Raw genomic sequence first — 15,655 nt, 5'->3', positions numbered from 1 at the left:
CTAGCAAGGAGATCGGGCTGAAACTATAGCTACAAGCTATCCAAGGATGGTACTATAGAATGTCACCTCAAGGTAGGCCTAGTGGCGTCATCTCTTGGTTAGGCCGGAAACTTATCAATCCACCCTCGTACATACTCGAGTCCTTCATTTAAATTTTAGCGACTGCGGAGTATTTCCTTCTAACTAAATTGTTGTTTTTAAAAAGTAAGTTTCACCTTCAATATCATTATCAACAGTAGTTCCTCTTCTTCCTAACAAACATGAAAAACACTACTGCAATCTGTAATTTCTGTAAAAGCAATACAAAATAAAGAACTACCTACTTGCTATATAACATCAGAAATGCATTTACTAAGTTTAATTCACTTAATTCCTTACTGGCAGCACTTTGGCTTCCAGATTCAAGTTTCTAAAATAAATTGCGATTGAGAAATAAAACGAAAAATTCACACAGTTCATATACTGCACATTTTGCCTGAAAATATTATTTTAAAGAGTCTACAGTACAATTTCAATAATCCGAACTAATTATTACAAAGGATTGTTCGGATTATCGCTTAACAATATCAACTTTCTCCTTTACTGTAATGTAATATGTTTGCGTTTTGACGTTTTGTAAAACAGAGGATATGTAAGATTTCTTCTAATTTTTTGTCTCTTATCTTTATGTTCGCTTTTTCTCTCCTTTTTCTTTCCTTGCATACCAGTATTTTTGTTTTACTTTTTTTATTTTCATACAGTACTTTTTTATCATTTTATTTAAAGGTATTTCTTATACCTCCTTGCTAGATGCTAATACTGCTATATCATCTGCAAATCTAAGCATACTAATCTTTTGCCCCTGCATATCTATCAGTTGTACTGTCTTTAATGATGTTGATCGCGTCTTCGATTGTATAGATTAAAAAGTAGCGGTGACAGTGTGCATCCATGTCTGACACTTCCTAAAATTTGTTTCTCTAAGTTGCAACCTCATCTCTATAACTGCCTGTTGCTCTTTATACAAATTAAGTATCACTTCTATCTTTGTGACTCATCCCTACATTTCACAGGTTCTACTTAGTTAAACCAATTTCAATCCATTCGACTTCTAAACATTTCTGTTAATTGTTTACGATAGCCTACGTCGTATTATTTATATTACACCCCTGGTACAAAAAAAATCTGCTCATTTTATATAAGAACAAAATAAAGTATTTCATCATCGTTAGGTTGAACTTAAAAAAACATGATATGTGCTGTTAACGATAATATTCTTTGGCAGTAGGCTATTTACAAGCATCAATTCATTTTCATTCTCTACTTGACCCACTGTTTTATGATATCAAATCAGCTATTATGCCTGCCATATTGTAGGGCTAAAGCTCCATTATCTCTCAGATGGATACCGAGTGGAACCATTTGCTACACTTTATCCCTTTAATAAGACGCTGCGTGTCGAAGTTAAAGTAAAAGGATCACTTTTGCTACTTTCACATTTTTTATAAAGAACAGAGTAATCCCATAATAATTGAAAATAATGAATGCGATAAAAAATTATTTTGAATGAATTTCTTAAAAGTAACAAAAATTGTAATTTTTCTAAATTAAATTTTAAGATTGTTTCGGCCAACGGGCCATTTTCAAAGAGTGCATATTTATCACTAAAAATTTACTGAAGCAACTACAAAGTTCTTCATAAACCTATTTATTGAATCTTTTTAAGTTTCTCATGTTTTAAAAATAAAATTTAAAGGTCTGAATAGATTTGGCGTTACTTCGATAAGTTTTGTAACCCGGTACAACTTTTTCACTTAATAGGTTAACAATTATTTCGTTCTTTAATGTGAAAAAGAACTATTAGGGCTAGCACACAGTGATTTTTGTCACTGTTACGTCACGAAGGATTTACTTGTCTGCGCGAACTTAGAGCGACAATCACGCAGTTTCGTTTCTTGGTAACATGGATCTCTAGATATCAGTTGTATATCTGTGTAGTTGTGATTAGGAATAAGGAAAAGCACAGTAATAAAGAGCATTGGGTTCATCGACTGCGGAATGATAAATTGATAAATGGAAAGTTTTACGCAATGTTTGCAACGATACAATGATCAACAATCGCATTTCTATTTCATCTAAAAGTAGATATGATATGTCTATCATGAAATTGTAATTTTACGTTAACGTCATTTTTAGGGGCCATTTAAGTATTACGGAAGCACTAAATGGGGGCCTTTGCATTGCTTATTTATGATAACATGGGAGACGGCAGCGGATCTCAATGGTGATTACGCCATTTTTGTCACGGTGACTGTTCTGTCACTTTGGTGAAGTCTATTGTTCATTATTGAGGTGCGCGCACTTGGTTACGTGAATTGATGACAAAATGCACTTTCATTGTTTCATTTGCCTTTTGACTACAAATATTACAAACGCAACCACTCAAGATCTCTCCTCAAAAATAAGTAAAGCAAACATACCCCCCACTCCCACTTGACGCTTACGTAATACTTAAGTGGCCCCTAGAATGGAGTTAACGTCAAATTCGAAGCAAAACGTATCTCTACATGAAGATGACGTAGACAATGTCATACTAATAGACGAAATAAAAATGCGATTATTGGTTATCGTATTATTGCATTGTGTAAAATTTTCAATTGATGAACTCAATGCTCTTTACTACTGTAACTTTTCTTACTCCTAATGACATCCATCTTGCTGAATGACGGAACTGTGTGACTGTCACTTATGTGTGCGCATAAGTACAAGAAATCTGTCGTGACGTGACATCATCGTAATCATTATTAAGTCGTCAGTTCTAAGACTAGTTGGACACGCACCTCTACTCTTTCCTATCTTGAACTAAGACTCGCATTTCTCTAAAACTAGAACAACCCATATCCTTAACTATTTGCAAACAGTAATCTAATCTAGGTCTACCTCTACCCCTTCTAACATCCGTTTCTACCTCTAATATGTCTCTGACTAGATCTTCATGCCTGAGAAGTTAGTAGGAGGCCAACCTATCTCTATCCTATTTCTTATTGACTTCCATAGAGTCCTCTGTTCTCCTATTCTTTCTAATACCTCTTCATTTCTAACCTTCTTTATCCACGGTATCCTCATCATTTGCCTGTAACACCACATTTCGAACGCTTCTAACCTTTTCTCTTCCGCCGTGCCCACTGTCCATTTTTCGCACCCGTACAGCGCCGTGGTCTAAACATACACCTTTAACAATCTTTTTCGAATTTCTAAATTAACCGTTCTTATTTATTTATAAAAATCACTAGTGCGCACTGAGTTTTTTTCGGTAATATACCTACTAGCTTTCTTTAGAAAATCTATTGATACATTTTCAAACATGTGTGCTGACCAGAAATAATGTTCAATAACTGGTTCTAATTTTGTAAGACGTGGGTATTTATTTTGTGGATCCAGATGTCTCAAGAATGAAAGAGAGAGGAAAAGTAGTAATAACTTAGTTACTTCTCAGATTGCTGCTAATTCCATTTCTTTTTTCATTTTACTCGTTAAGGTAGAAAGGTTCATTGGGTTGACTAGATAAAATTTAATTTTCTTTCTACAAAGTCGATACTTCAAAACTTCAAGAACATTAATGGAAGTTACATATATATATAAGAAAAACTACTTACTAGCATCAAATAAAAATACACAACTTAACGACAAAACTTGTAACTCGAATGAGGGACTTTGCATGGAAATAGTGCACGTAGATCATAAAATTGTTTGTTAGAACCATAATAAAACGCGTTAAATAAATGAAGAAATTTTGATAATGGAGCCCACAAAGTTTATTCTTCGTGCGAAACCGAGCAAAAAGTCGATAAAAGACTGTAATAATAGTACCTCTAACAAAGGTCATGAGCTATGTTTTACACATGTACAGGGTGTCATAACTATTGGGACGTACAGCAAATTCGATGATGTGAACCAAAATATGAAGATTGCACCAAACATATGCTATTACAATGTTGTTGCGGAAAAAAGCACAGGATGTTAAGAAAAGGCACAGGATGTTAAGAGTGGTATATAATTTTCTCTTTCTGGAAATGATTTTATAAGATTTTTATAAATCTTTACGAATTGACACAGAGGAATAACTTTAGGCAAGAAATATTATTCTACCTACTATTTTATATTTTTTACAGGGGGCGCCATATGAGAGGTCCCTGAGGATGACATTGCGACATCTTTTTTTGATAAAATGTTTTAGTGATTTCGATTATAAAACATGATATAAACATAATTCTTATGTGAAATTGTTATACTTGTTTCAATTTGAGAATTTTAATTGTTTTCGAGAAAAACGAAGTTGAGCATAGACATAGACATATAGACAACCTACTATTCGGACTCTATGGTCATCCTCCAAATTAAAATGGAGAATTATAGTTAATTTTTCCCACAAAGTACTTTTAATAACGTTTTGGATGATGTCTCACTCGATCCAGGAAGAGCAATGTGGTTTATGCAAAATAGAGCATGACCTCATTACCCAGTAGGTGTTAGGAATCATATTAATCAAACATTTACTCAAAGGCGGATTGGCAGAAGAATAACTCTCCATGACCACCATCAAATCCTGTTTACAATCCAATATATTTGTAGTTTTGGGGACAAATGAAGTCCTTAGGTTAAATCAATGAAATCCTTCAGAAAATAAACTCTGGGAAAAAATATTAGGGTACAGGATAATATCTTTTTTTAATGTCAGAATGTTCTTAACCGAAATAATTGCAAAATGCATAGAAGTAATTATTAACCTATTCGTTTATTATTNAGTTGAAACAAGTACTACCATTTTACACAAACATGATGATATATAATGTTTCATAATTAAAATTACTGAAAAATTTCGTCAAAAACAATATGACCCAATTCCATCCTGCGGGACCGTTCATATGACGCCTCCTGCAAAAAATTTAAACTAGTAAGTTAAATAATATTTATTGCCTAAAGTTATACTATTGTGTCAAAGGATTTATGAAAATCTTGTGGCATTATTACCAAAACACGGTAATAATATGTCACCATTAACAACCTGTATCATTTTTTATTTTAATTTTATGAAGGCATGTTTGGTTCAATCTTCGTATTTTGGTCTAAATAACATGTGTAGTATATCCCAACAGTTGTGACTCACCCTCACAAGTTTAAAAAATTAATGAAAGAAAAATAAATTAGTAGCTTATGTAAAAGCAGTAAGTAGCAGCTTCTAACACTGCTAGTTTTTCACTGTCAACTAATTTTTATTATTTCATTATTTAATGTGAATTTAATTACTTATCTTTACGGGCTCTATAACAATTTTAGAAACAGTTTCCCTAAAGTAATTTATGAAAGAATTTAGACAAGAGCAATGAAAAAAAGGCATAGTTTTGATGTTACCATTTACGAATTTGATTCAACGCCTCGAACAGATTTAGTTCTATTAAAGTAATGTAAAATTGATTCTGCTTTTGTTTTTACCACCTAGTTATTTTCGGATGATCAGACCTAAAATACTAAGTACTTAAAAATTCTAACTTTATTTTCAGAAAGTGGGTCCATCACACACGCATTTAGTTAAATTAACTAGATTACTGAGGTTAGCGAGACTGCTTCAAAAAATGGATAGATATTCCCAATATAGCGCAATGATTTTAACTCTTCTTATGCTATCCTTCACCCTCGTTGCTCATTGGTTGGCGTGTATATGGTACGTCATAGCTGATAAGGAAATTGAAAAAAACGATTATACTTGGGACTTGGGTGAGTCATAGTTATTTGTACATCTGTTATAGTGAAATACCAAAGTTCAGGTGTACCTCAGATTTAACAAGACAATACTCAGGTCTAACATATCTACTATGGGGGCATCCATTAATTACGTGAGCTCAGAATAGGGGGGAGGGGTCCAACGAAATCTCACCAAATCTCATTTAAACCGAGAGGGGGATAATCGAAAATCTCACGTCAACTTCAAAAAATATAAAATATTAAAGATATTAAAAACAAAATATTTTGAGTGTTCGTTTTGACCGCTAAAATAAATTTCATGGCTATTAATATTATGTTGTATGAGAGTAATATGACGAACGATTTATTATTTTCCCGAATAATAACAATAAATTAAGTTTTAAATATTTTTAGCGTCAATCTCACGTAAGGGGAGAGGGGTTCTGGCAAATCACACCTAAGGGGGGAGGAGTCTCAAATGACCGAAACAGAGCTCACATAATTAATGGATACCCCTTATGTGTTTCCATATTTGACTAACGAATTTTACTATTAGGATAATCCTAGGTGAAACTACTATCAAAAGTCTAAACTCAAATGAATGAAATCGGCATTTGACTAATTTTAGGCAACCCTAAATGTACCAAAAATTGGGATATTTCATCATTTCTGATTAATCACATTACGTTCACCTGACTGTATAGTCAATAAAATAGTTCTGATTCACATTTCGTGTACAAACGCGAAATGCAGATGTTTTGACGGTCACAGAAGGTTAAAACGTGCGGTATGATAGCGAGTATGGGGCCTACGGGAGGGAGAAGGGGTGGTGGTGACAAAATCACCCCTCTAGAAAAAAGAATATAAAAACTTGAAAGAGGATAAATTCTTGAGGTTATTCCATGCAATTTTGCTATTTCTAAATTCTTAACTTATCCTGCGGCCTTATAGCAATACGGGAAGGGTAGGCGGCAGGAGAGGTGAAGTAAGATAACTACTCCCCCATAAAATAAATTACCATATAACTGAGAAATTTCGAAAAGGAATTTGATTTTATGGAAAAACGTCTAATAAAAATACATTCATGTTGCATAGTTCTTGAGTTATAGCTGAAATACCATACTCACCCCGTTCTTAAAATTGCACCCTTATATTTAATTGCACTCTTTTAACAAAAAAATCTCACTAGCGTCTTAGTTCCTTTTTAATGAACCTACACAATATCCTAATAGTATAATAATGATAATTGACTCAAGATATATAAAGATGAGAAAAAGTTACAAACGAATTAGTAAAGTATGCATCTCATTTTCGATATCTAATTTTGCAAGAATCTATAGAGTTCATAATTTCGGTTTTATTTTTTCCAGGTTGGATCCACACTTTAGCTGAACGCTTAAAGATTTCAATTGAAAATGTTTCTCACGTAGACTCCTACGTCACAGCCCTCTACTTCACCTGCTCGAGTTTAACAAGCGTAGGTTTCGGTAACGTGAGTGCTAATACAACCAACGAAAAAATTTTTAGTATTTGCACGATGCTCATTGGAGGTAAGATCCTTTATGACTGTATTATTTTTACTTTATAAGACAGAATTTTTAAAGCGCACTTATAACTGTTAAAATGAACAATAATTTCCTTTGGTGTAACTGGTGATTCTCTGACTTTTTGCTGGTCGCTGTTGATTAACGCTTCCTGTCCTCAACAATCTCGCTGGCCAGCTTTGGAAACGGAATTCCTGAAGATCTCGTAAACATGAGTCAACGAAACGTTGAGGATAAAAAATCTCATCAGAGACTGCCAAACAGTTTGTGAATTACGAGTTACATCAACGATAATCGTAAAAGCTTAAATCAATTCCAGTTGAGTATTGGGATCCGTCAAATGGGAGGAGCCTAAAAACATGGCGCCGATTAGGGAAAATTTATCGTAGTTCCTATAGTGTACCGTGCAATTTCCAAGTTTTTAAATTACGATAAAATGATAAGTATTGACACAATATGTGATTGGGCTGACACAAAGCCTCGGAAAGGAAATTTCGTTGAAGGTGAGCGTGTTTTTAATGCCAATCACATTATAAAATTCGGAAATAACAAATCCGGAAGCTAGCCTTCAAATTCCGTCAAGTTTACTGCCTACTTTTTACAAACTTCGGATTTAAAAAGTGATTCACGTTATATAATTGGTGAGGTGATTCTGGGTGATTTAAGCAATATCATATCAATGACTTGCACGTGCAAAGCCGATTTAAGAGAACGTTGCAAACACATTATTGCAACTTTGTTGTATTGCAGCAGGTAGGTTCTTAACCTCAAAATACTTATATCGTATCATTAGAATTGTGTTAAATCAATTACACAGGAATAAATAATTTCTCACTTTATAATTTTAGTATGATTCTAGTTTTAAATATTAAGGTTATGGCTGATGGTAAATACTTGCTGAAATATAATCATGTGCATTAAAATGACGTGAACAAATTTTTATTCCGGAATTCACTTCTTTGATACCTACTGCTTTCATCCAAGCTTCTATTAGTTTACTTTTTTCTCTAATTTTCCGAATATATTTTTTACATATATAAAACGGTTAGTTTTTATTGGAAAGTAGTTAATGTAGGTGAAGAGTGAAGATCTATGTCTGAAGTGCTATTGCAGCTTTTCACTGAACATATTAACTTTTTATTTGATTTAACTTTAGAAGAAAACTTCGTCGACTCCATCATCAAAAAAATTTTTACTTTTTTAACGTGTTTTATTATTTTAATAAACAATTTTACAATTTGCGTGCACAGTTCCTATGTAAATTTTTCCCTCATTCGAGTTATAATTTTTGCCACCAGATGGTGTAAGCCCATTTGACGGATCCCAATATTAGGCTTATTATTATTACAACCTTCACAATTAGTGAAATGCTTTTTATTTAAAAGTGCTCGTTGGTGCTACTGGATATGAAACTTTATAAAAATCGCAATATTTTACAACTTTTTAAAATTACTTTTCGAAGAATTTCACTGTTAGCTCATGGTGGACGTAACCCAACGGCGTTCATAACTTTCTTGCTGACAATTTATTAAATTACGCACACTTTGTTAGAATGATATCTCCCCCGTATTTCGTTCATTACAACAGATGAGTTAGATATACCTAACAAGAAGCAGTTTTTAACTTTTTAAAAAGTCAAAGATTGTAGTCGTTTTCAAATAGACATGGTTTAATTACGTTTTTGGAGGGAAATAAATAATGAACGGGACACTTATAAAGCAAAACAAGACAATACTACAAATGGCGCAGTAAACGCCATCTATAGAACGATGCTACATTTTAGGATTACGTATGCTCCAACAAGGTCCACTTGTGTGGATATTTACTTGCTGAAAACGAATCCCGGCGTAGCCAAACTCAACGTGATAGGCACGATCTTTTTGGATCTTATCAGCGATCCGCGTCTGGCAGTTTCGACAGAATACAGACCACTTCGAATTATTTTATTCAAAACAAGACAGTTTGAGGAGGAAAAATAATAATTACGGTGTGAGTTTATTCTCAACTAATAAAAGCGTTTTTAATATTCCAGAAGCAGAACGGTGTTTGTTCTAAGGAATTTGGTACGATGAATTGAAATATGACTTCAGAATTTCGACATTACGTCAGGATATTGAAATATTCTATTCTAACAATTTAATACCGCTATTTTTAGGTATTTCCCGGATCAGATAACGGATAATTCTACCAACAAATGCTAATCATAGTATTGTAAAGTTCTTCATTATTAATTTCCATTTTTAGAAGTCAAAATAGGATTGAGACACTTAGAATTTTTGTAAAGTTAATTCAATGTATTAGGGAATTAATTTTACACAATACATATAATCTCAAATTAATGAGGAAAAAATAGAGAGTACTGGAGCGTAAAACCAGGGGCCTGGGTTCGATTCCCGGCAAGAGAGAGACAGAAGCAACAATCTTTCTCATTAATATGAGGTTATCTGTGGTGGGTAAAGTTAATTCAGAAAATTAATTCACTAATGCATCAAAATAGGCGTTTCTTTACACGGATGAAAATACACAAAGAAACTAAATTTTTTTCACAACGCAAAAATTACAATTTTCGCTTGTAAATGAGTGAATTTGCAGTAGAAATAGTAGAATTTATTACTCTCTTAAAAAAAATCAGTGACTATTCACTGATTGATATAGTGTAAAGTATACCACTGGTAATCAGAGAATAATCACTGAGTGAAACAGTGGCATTTCGATCCACTGGTTTATCAGTGAAATTTATACACTTCGCGCGACTTTCACAGTAAAGCCGGCTATTTAAGCTTGTTAGGTTGATAATGGGTATTAAAAAAGGTTCCCCTTGAAACCTGCCCTCTAACCCCCCTTTCTTTACCTTATGTTCCGTAAATATTTGATTAATCTTGAACTCCGAAATGAATCATAAGCGCCATCTTGTGGTTAAAAATGGAATCTTCACTTTCATTAATAATGACTACTTTTATATTCTTTACATACTTTCAAGCGATTTGAACATCTTTTTCCTCTACTTCAACAATTTAACTTTTTAAAATGAATTTTTTATTTTCGAATAAATAAAACTCATTTTTAATGTATATAATAAGAATCTAGCACAATGCTAGGTTAGATGCATTTATAAAGTGTACGACGCTTTACGACAAACACTTCACTGATTTATCAGCCAAAAAGCCTTAAACCCACTAATTTCTCACTGACTTCTGAGCTCACTGTAGAAATCAGTGAAATTCTCACTGATCCTATTTAAGAAAGTAGGTAACTTGTAATAATCTCAATTTTGACATGTTTCTTTAAAAATTATTTCAAGTTTCTTAATTATAATCTAGCACAATGCTAGGTTAGATGCATTTATAAAGTGCACGACGCTTTACGACAAACACTTCACTGATTTATCAGCCAAAAAGCCTTAAACCCACTAATTTCTCAGTGACTTCTGAGCTCACTGTANATAAATTGTAAATATCGCTTTAATATTTAGCTAAATTTTCATTTTTCATTTTCTCCGTGTATAAGTTTGTGCTATTGCATACACAGGATTGCATATTGAGAATTCATCCACCAACGATTATTTATCGGAAATTTTTCTAACAAGGAAACCGAACCTTAAAACTTTTCGATATTCTATGGATGTGATGGTTAAATTATGAGTTTAAATTTGGAATCAGTGTACCAAATTCCTTATAATAAATCTTGCTTTGTTTCTGAAGCAAAATCTTGTAAGTCTTTGAATTATGGTTTCATCCTCGTCAAAATTCTTCACCCTCTTTTGTTTCGACATACTCAATAAAAAAACCAATAATTCATTAGTTCTTCGTTGTCGCTTTAATAATTCATTATTCTCTTCTCATTAATTTCTTTGCCGAAGAAACACTACAATCACGGTCGTGGCCAGACTATTATAAAAACATTCAAGGCAGACTAAAAGCGAAATTTGTTCTAATTTCTATATAAATATCTACCCTCGCAATATTTTCGTTAATTTTGCCAGTAGTAGATATTGCATATTCTTATTTACTCTTATAAAGTGCTACTTAGTATTTTTTAGACGCGGTTTCACTAGCGTTGCGTACAACGCAGAGATTATATATGCAACAATTTCAAAATTCTTAGCAAGCTCGGACCAGTTACTACTGCAAACTCAAAATTTTCCAGGGTAAACACAGCTAACTCTGGCGTACCTTTGGCTTTAATCCATTATTACAATGCTTTACCCTCCCTTTCCCCGGAGAATCCACAAATTGACTATTGGAGGGTAGAATTATACGCGAGTTAGATTTTACTGAATCAGATTCTATGTCTACGAATAAACAACACGCTTCTAAAAATCCGCGAATATGTATATATATGAGTCGTAATACCTCTCGAGTAACGGCTTGGTGAGTAGAGTGGATGCAAATTTTTTGTCTACGTCCAATAGCTTAGTTATCTTATGAAAGATTCCTATATCATTGAACAAGTGAATGTTCTAATGGTTAGATCACATAGAGCTACAGCTATAGTCCACGGTAATCATTCCGCGACACTTTATTTCTTTAAAAAAAATCCCATCAGTTTATACCCACTGTATACTGTGGTGCAAAATGGTGATCACGGTTTCAAATCATTTATATTAGGAAAATACGAATTGCAACGCCGCATTGGATCAGCTGCTGATCACAAGCATACTCGTGTATTGTTTGTTATTTGTTAGATTAGATTAAGTGTAACTGACGATGTTTATGTTACAGCCAGCCTAGAATGGTTGATCCTTTGTTGCTTGAGCGTTATTATTATTATTAGTAGTTAGCCGAAGTCATTGGAAGTAAGTCAGTATGTCAGTGTCATAGGTCAGTGCAGAATAGTATCATTGCACCATCGAAATATTGTATATAAATAAAAAGAAGAGGTAATTGGAGTAAACTGCAATTTCAGTGCCTATGTAGGGTTTTTACTATAGTCTCAAACGTTTATCCAGAATACAAAAAAAAACCATAAAATTTAATATTTGTACAGAAACATTTGTAGCAAGAACAACAGGAGTCTAGCCACTGCTACAACTATTACTGTTAAAATTGCTTTAATTTTTACGTAGGAAAAGTACATGTAAAAACAGTAAAATACGTTTAAATTCATTTTACAAATCAAATCAGTTTCCTTTTCATATCTATCCTTACGTTAATATAATTAAAAGAAATGCGAATGGCGCTGCTCATATTACGACGTTTTATGGTATCTTCTGCGCTCAGCTGAACCGAAGCGGTCTATCGCAGGGCATGAGAGGCACTCTAGTTCCTAGATTAAAGAGCCATTAATTTCACTCGTTAATACCGTATGCAATTCAGCTTTCCTCTTCCATGCTCGTTCGTTGGTGAGTTGGTCGTATTTCTATAACTTTTATACGAGTTCGGTTCAGTTCAACTCTTGTTAAGCCGCTACGAATTTTCAAATTTTCAACTTTTTATTTCGTTATTTATTCTACGATGAATGCACCACTAAAGTACGTACCTAGTTAATTTTACTTCGTTATCATTTTCTTTCCATTCATACACATATAGACGACCCTTTTATTCTACTACTATACTAAATGACCAACAAACAGAAATAATCAAAACAGAAATGGCATTTAAAATTTTTATGCAGCGTATGTATTTGGTGGAAACAAACAATAATTATAGCCGAACTAAACATCATCATCTTAAGGTCCACCAAAAAACTAGAACATCGCACATCCTTAACTATTCGCGAACAGTAATTTAATGTAGGTCTACCTCTACCCCTCCTAACTCCCGTTGTTGCCTCTAATATGTCTCTGACTAGTCCTTCATGCCTTAGAAGGTGTTCTACCAACATATCTCGTCTATTTGGTATTGACTTCCATAGTCTTCTGTTCTCTTACTCTTTCTCATACCCCCTCATTGCTAACCTTCTCTATCCACGATATCTTCATCATTCGCCTGTAACACCACATTTCGAACGCTTCTAACCTTTTCTTTCCCGCCGCGTCCGCTGTCCATGTTTCGCAACCGCGCAGCGCTGCGCTCGAAACATACACCTTTAACAACCTTTCTCGAATTTCTAAATTAACCGTTAACGAGCATAGAAGTGACTTCTTTTCGGCCACTTTTTAATAATAACTCTTATTTTTCGTCTCCTATCTTTACATTCGCTCTTTTCCTACTTTTTCTTCCCTTTCATGCGAGTATTTTTGTTTTACTTTTATTTATTTTCATACCGCATCCATTTTATTTAAAGCTATCTCTAACTCCTCCTAACCAAACTACAGTTTTATTAATTTTTTTTTATAAAATTAATCAGTCTGACCAAAAAAGAAAATAAAATTATCGCGGAGAAATACCACGGCTGTTGTCTTTAGCGCTTACTGAGCCTAGCAAAGTAGCGTACAATTTATTTATATCATAACACATCAGTGCACCCGTTCGTCTGTGAAAACCAATCTTTAAAACATTTTTTCCGATTTACAATCGGAAATATGAAAAAATTGTTAGGAGCGTTGCCTTCGCCCAAGATAGTGACATTTTTAACTGTAGAGAACTTTTGTTTTTTACGTTTACCACGGAGACAATGTTAATCACGAGACAGACAGCTTGTCTTTTTAATATAATAGCCGCAGTATCGATTTTACACCACCTGCCAATCGTCGATTTTCTGGAAAATTCAAATCGAAACCAAAGCTATTATAATAAAAAACCAAGCTGTCTGTCTCGTGATTACCATCGTCTCCGTGGTAAATGTATCCTACCTAGGTAACTGGCCGAAGGTTTACGAGATACATAATTTTACGATCTAGTTGTTTCAAACGACGGAAATTTGATATCACCGGAAACCACCTGCGGCTAATTGAATGCTGGATTTATTTTCTTTTTAACTTTCGTTCTATAAAAATGACAAACGGTACAAACTAAGTGAAACGTCTCTTACCTATATATTCTAAGCAATTTGAAACGGATAAAGCGCGCCACATCTCATCTAAAATTCACTTATTCCGGATTCATAACTCTAAAAACATATATTTTTAGCTCCCAAAAGAGCAGACAGTGCAAAACCCTGTTTCAAATAATGTCGTTTTCGCCTGTCCTTTATGGAACACCTCTTATAACTAATTTTCGTAAAAAATTACAACTCAATAGTGCTTTTTATTCAATTCCATGTTTTTGAAGGAAAGGATTATTTTAACATACCGCTGATTCGCATTCAGTAAAAAGAATTCCATTCTATGCTCGCGAACGGTGAATTTAGAAATTCGAAAAAGGTTGTTAAAGGTGTATGTTTGGAGCACGGCGCTGTACGGGTGCGAAACATGGACAGTGGTTAGAGGTTAGAAGCGTTCGAAACGTTGTCTTACAGGCGAATGATGAGGATACCGTGGATAGAGGTTGGAAATGAAGAGGTATTAGAAAGAATAGGAGAACAGAGGACTCTATGGAAGTCAATAACAAATAGGCGAAATAGGTTGGTAGGACACCTTCTCGGGCATGAAGGTCTAGTCAGAGACATATTAAATGTACAACCACTCTTAGGACTAACGGCCTTATGATGATGACTGCTGATTCTTCGACTTATTGACCGTCGCCGAGACAAATGTTTGACATTTGCAAGACTTCTATTGTGATTATTGATTTAACGCAGGATTACTTTCAACTTATGTACGTTCAAGTATATTTTAAACTCGGTATAAAACTTGCAAACTACTAGGTTAAAATATCAAGCAAAAGTGTCCAAATATCTCACCCTGTCGGACTCAGCGGAAAGACAAATAGCCCTATTACATATATTTCTAAAATTCATGGATGTCTCTAGAAAACTACCATTGAAATCCAGCAGTATTTTCAACTACAAAATGAAAACAACAGTGCAGTGAGAACGTGAATATTTGCTAGAAAATAAAAGTCTATATACTAATTCAAAATGACTAGTAGGGAAAATGTGTATACTGTATCAATTAAACTAGAATTGCTAGTCAGAAGTTAACGATCAAACTTTGTTTACGTGAACGCAGTTCCAAATTTGACTAGCAATTCTGAATTAATTGGTACAGTTTATACATATCTCCCATTAGTCGTCTTAAATTATACATTCATATAGACGTTACGAAAATTTTTACATTTTTCAATAGGAGAATCTGAAAAATACTCTATAGAATAAGTTAACCTAAATTTACAAAGGTCTGTAATACTTTTGAACACTATTAAAAGAACAACGAAAATGTGGCAATTTTACATACGGGAAGATGATAGTAATTTCCGAAACCGCTTTTTCAAAACTCATTGTTTCTCTCTTCTGTCTCCTTTATTTTATCTGATTAAAATTTTAACTAGGATAGGTAATTACTGTTTTGTTTTTTTAATTCAATAGTTTTAATAGTTAAAACGCTATAATAATAATAATAATAATTAAAT

At 33.6% G+C, this 15,655-nt stretch overlaps 1 protein-coding gene across 1 annotated transcript in view; it reads left to right on the top strand.

The window, feature by feature from the left end:
* LOC108738725 (potassium voltage-gated channel subfamily H member 8-like) overlaps positions 1-15,655 on the top strand; it is a 100,744-nt gene that overhangs the window by 59,251 nt on the left and 25,838 nt on the right. Inside the window, exons 7-8 of the mRNA XM_025976429.1 lie at positions 5,541-5,754; positions 7,092-7,271. Coding sequence (XP_025832214.1) covers positions 5,541-5,754; positions 7,092-7,271 — 394 coding nt within the window. The remainder of the gene's footprint in view (positions 1-5,540; positions 5,755-7,091; positions 7,272-15,655) is intronic.

The sequence above is a fragment of the Agrilus planipennis genome, unplaced genomic scaffold (genome assembly GCF_000699045.2).
Source record: "Agrilus planipennis isolate EAB-ADULT unplaced genomic scaffold, Apla_2.0 scaffold241, whole genome shotgun sequence".
Taxonomy (NCBI): domain Eukaryota; kingdom Metazoa; phylum Arthropoda; class Insecta; order Coleoptera; family Buprestidae; genus Agrilus; species Agrilus planipennis.
Note: the sequence above shows the minus strand (reverse complement) of the source record. Positions and strands in the feature narration are given on the sequence as shown.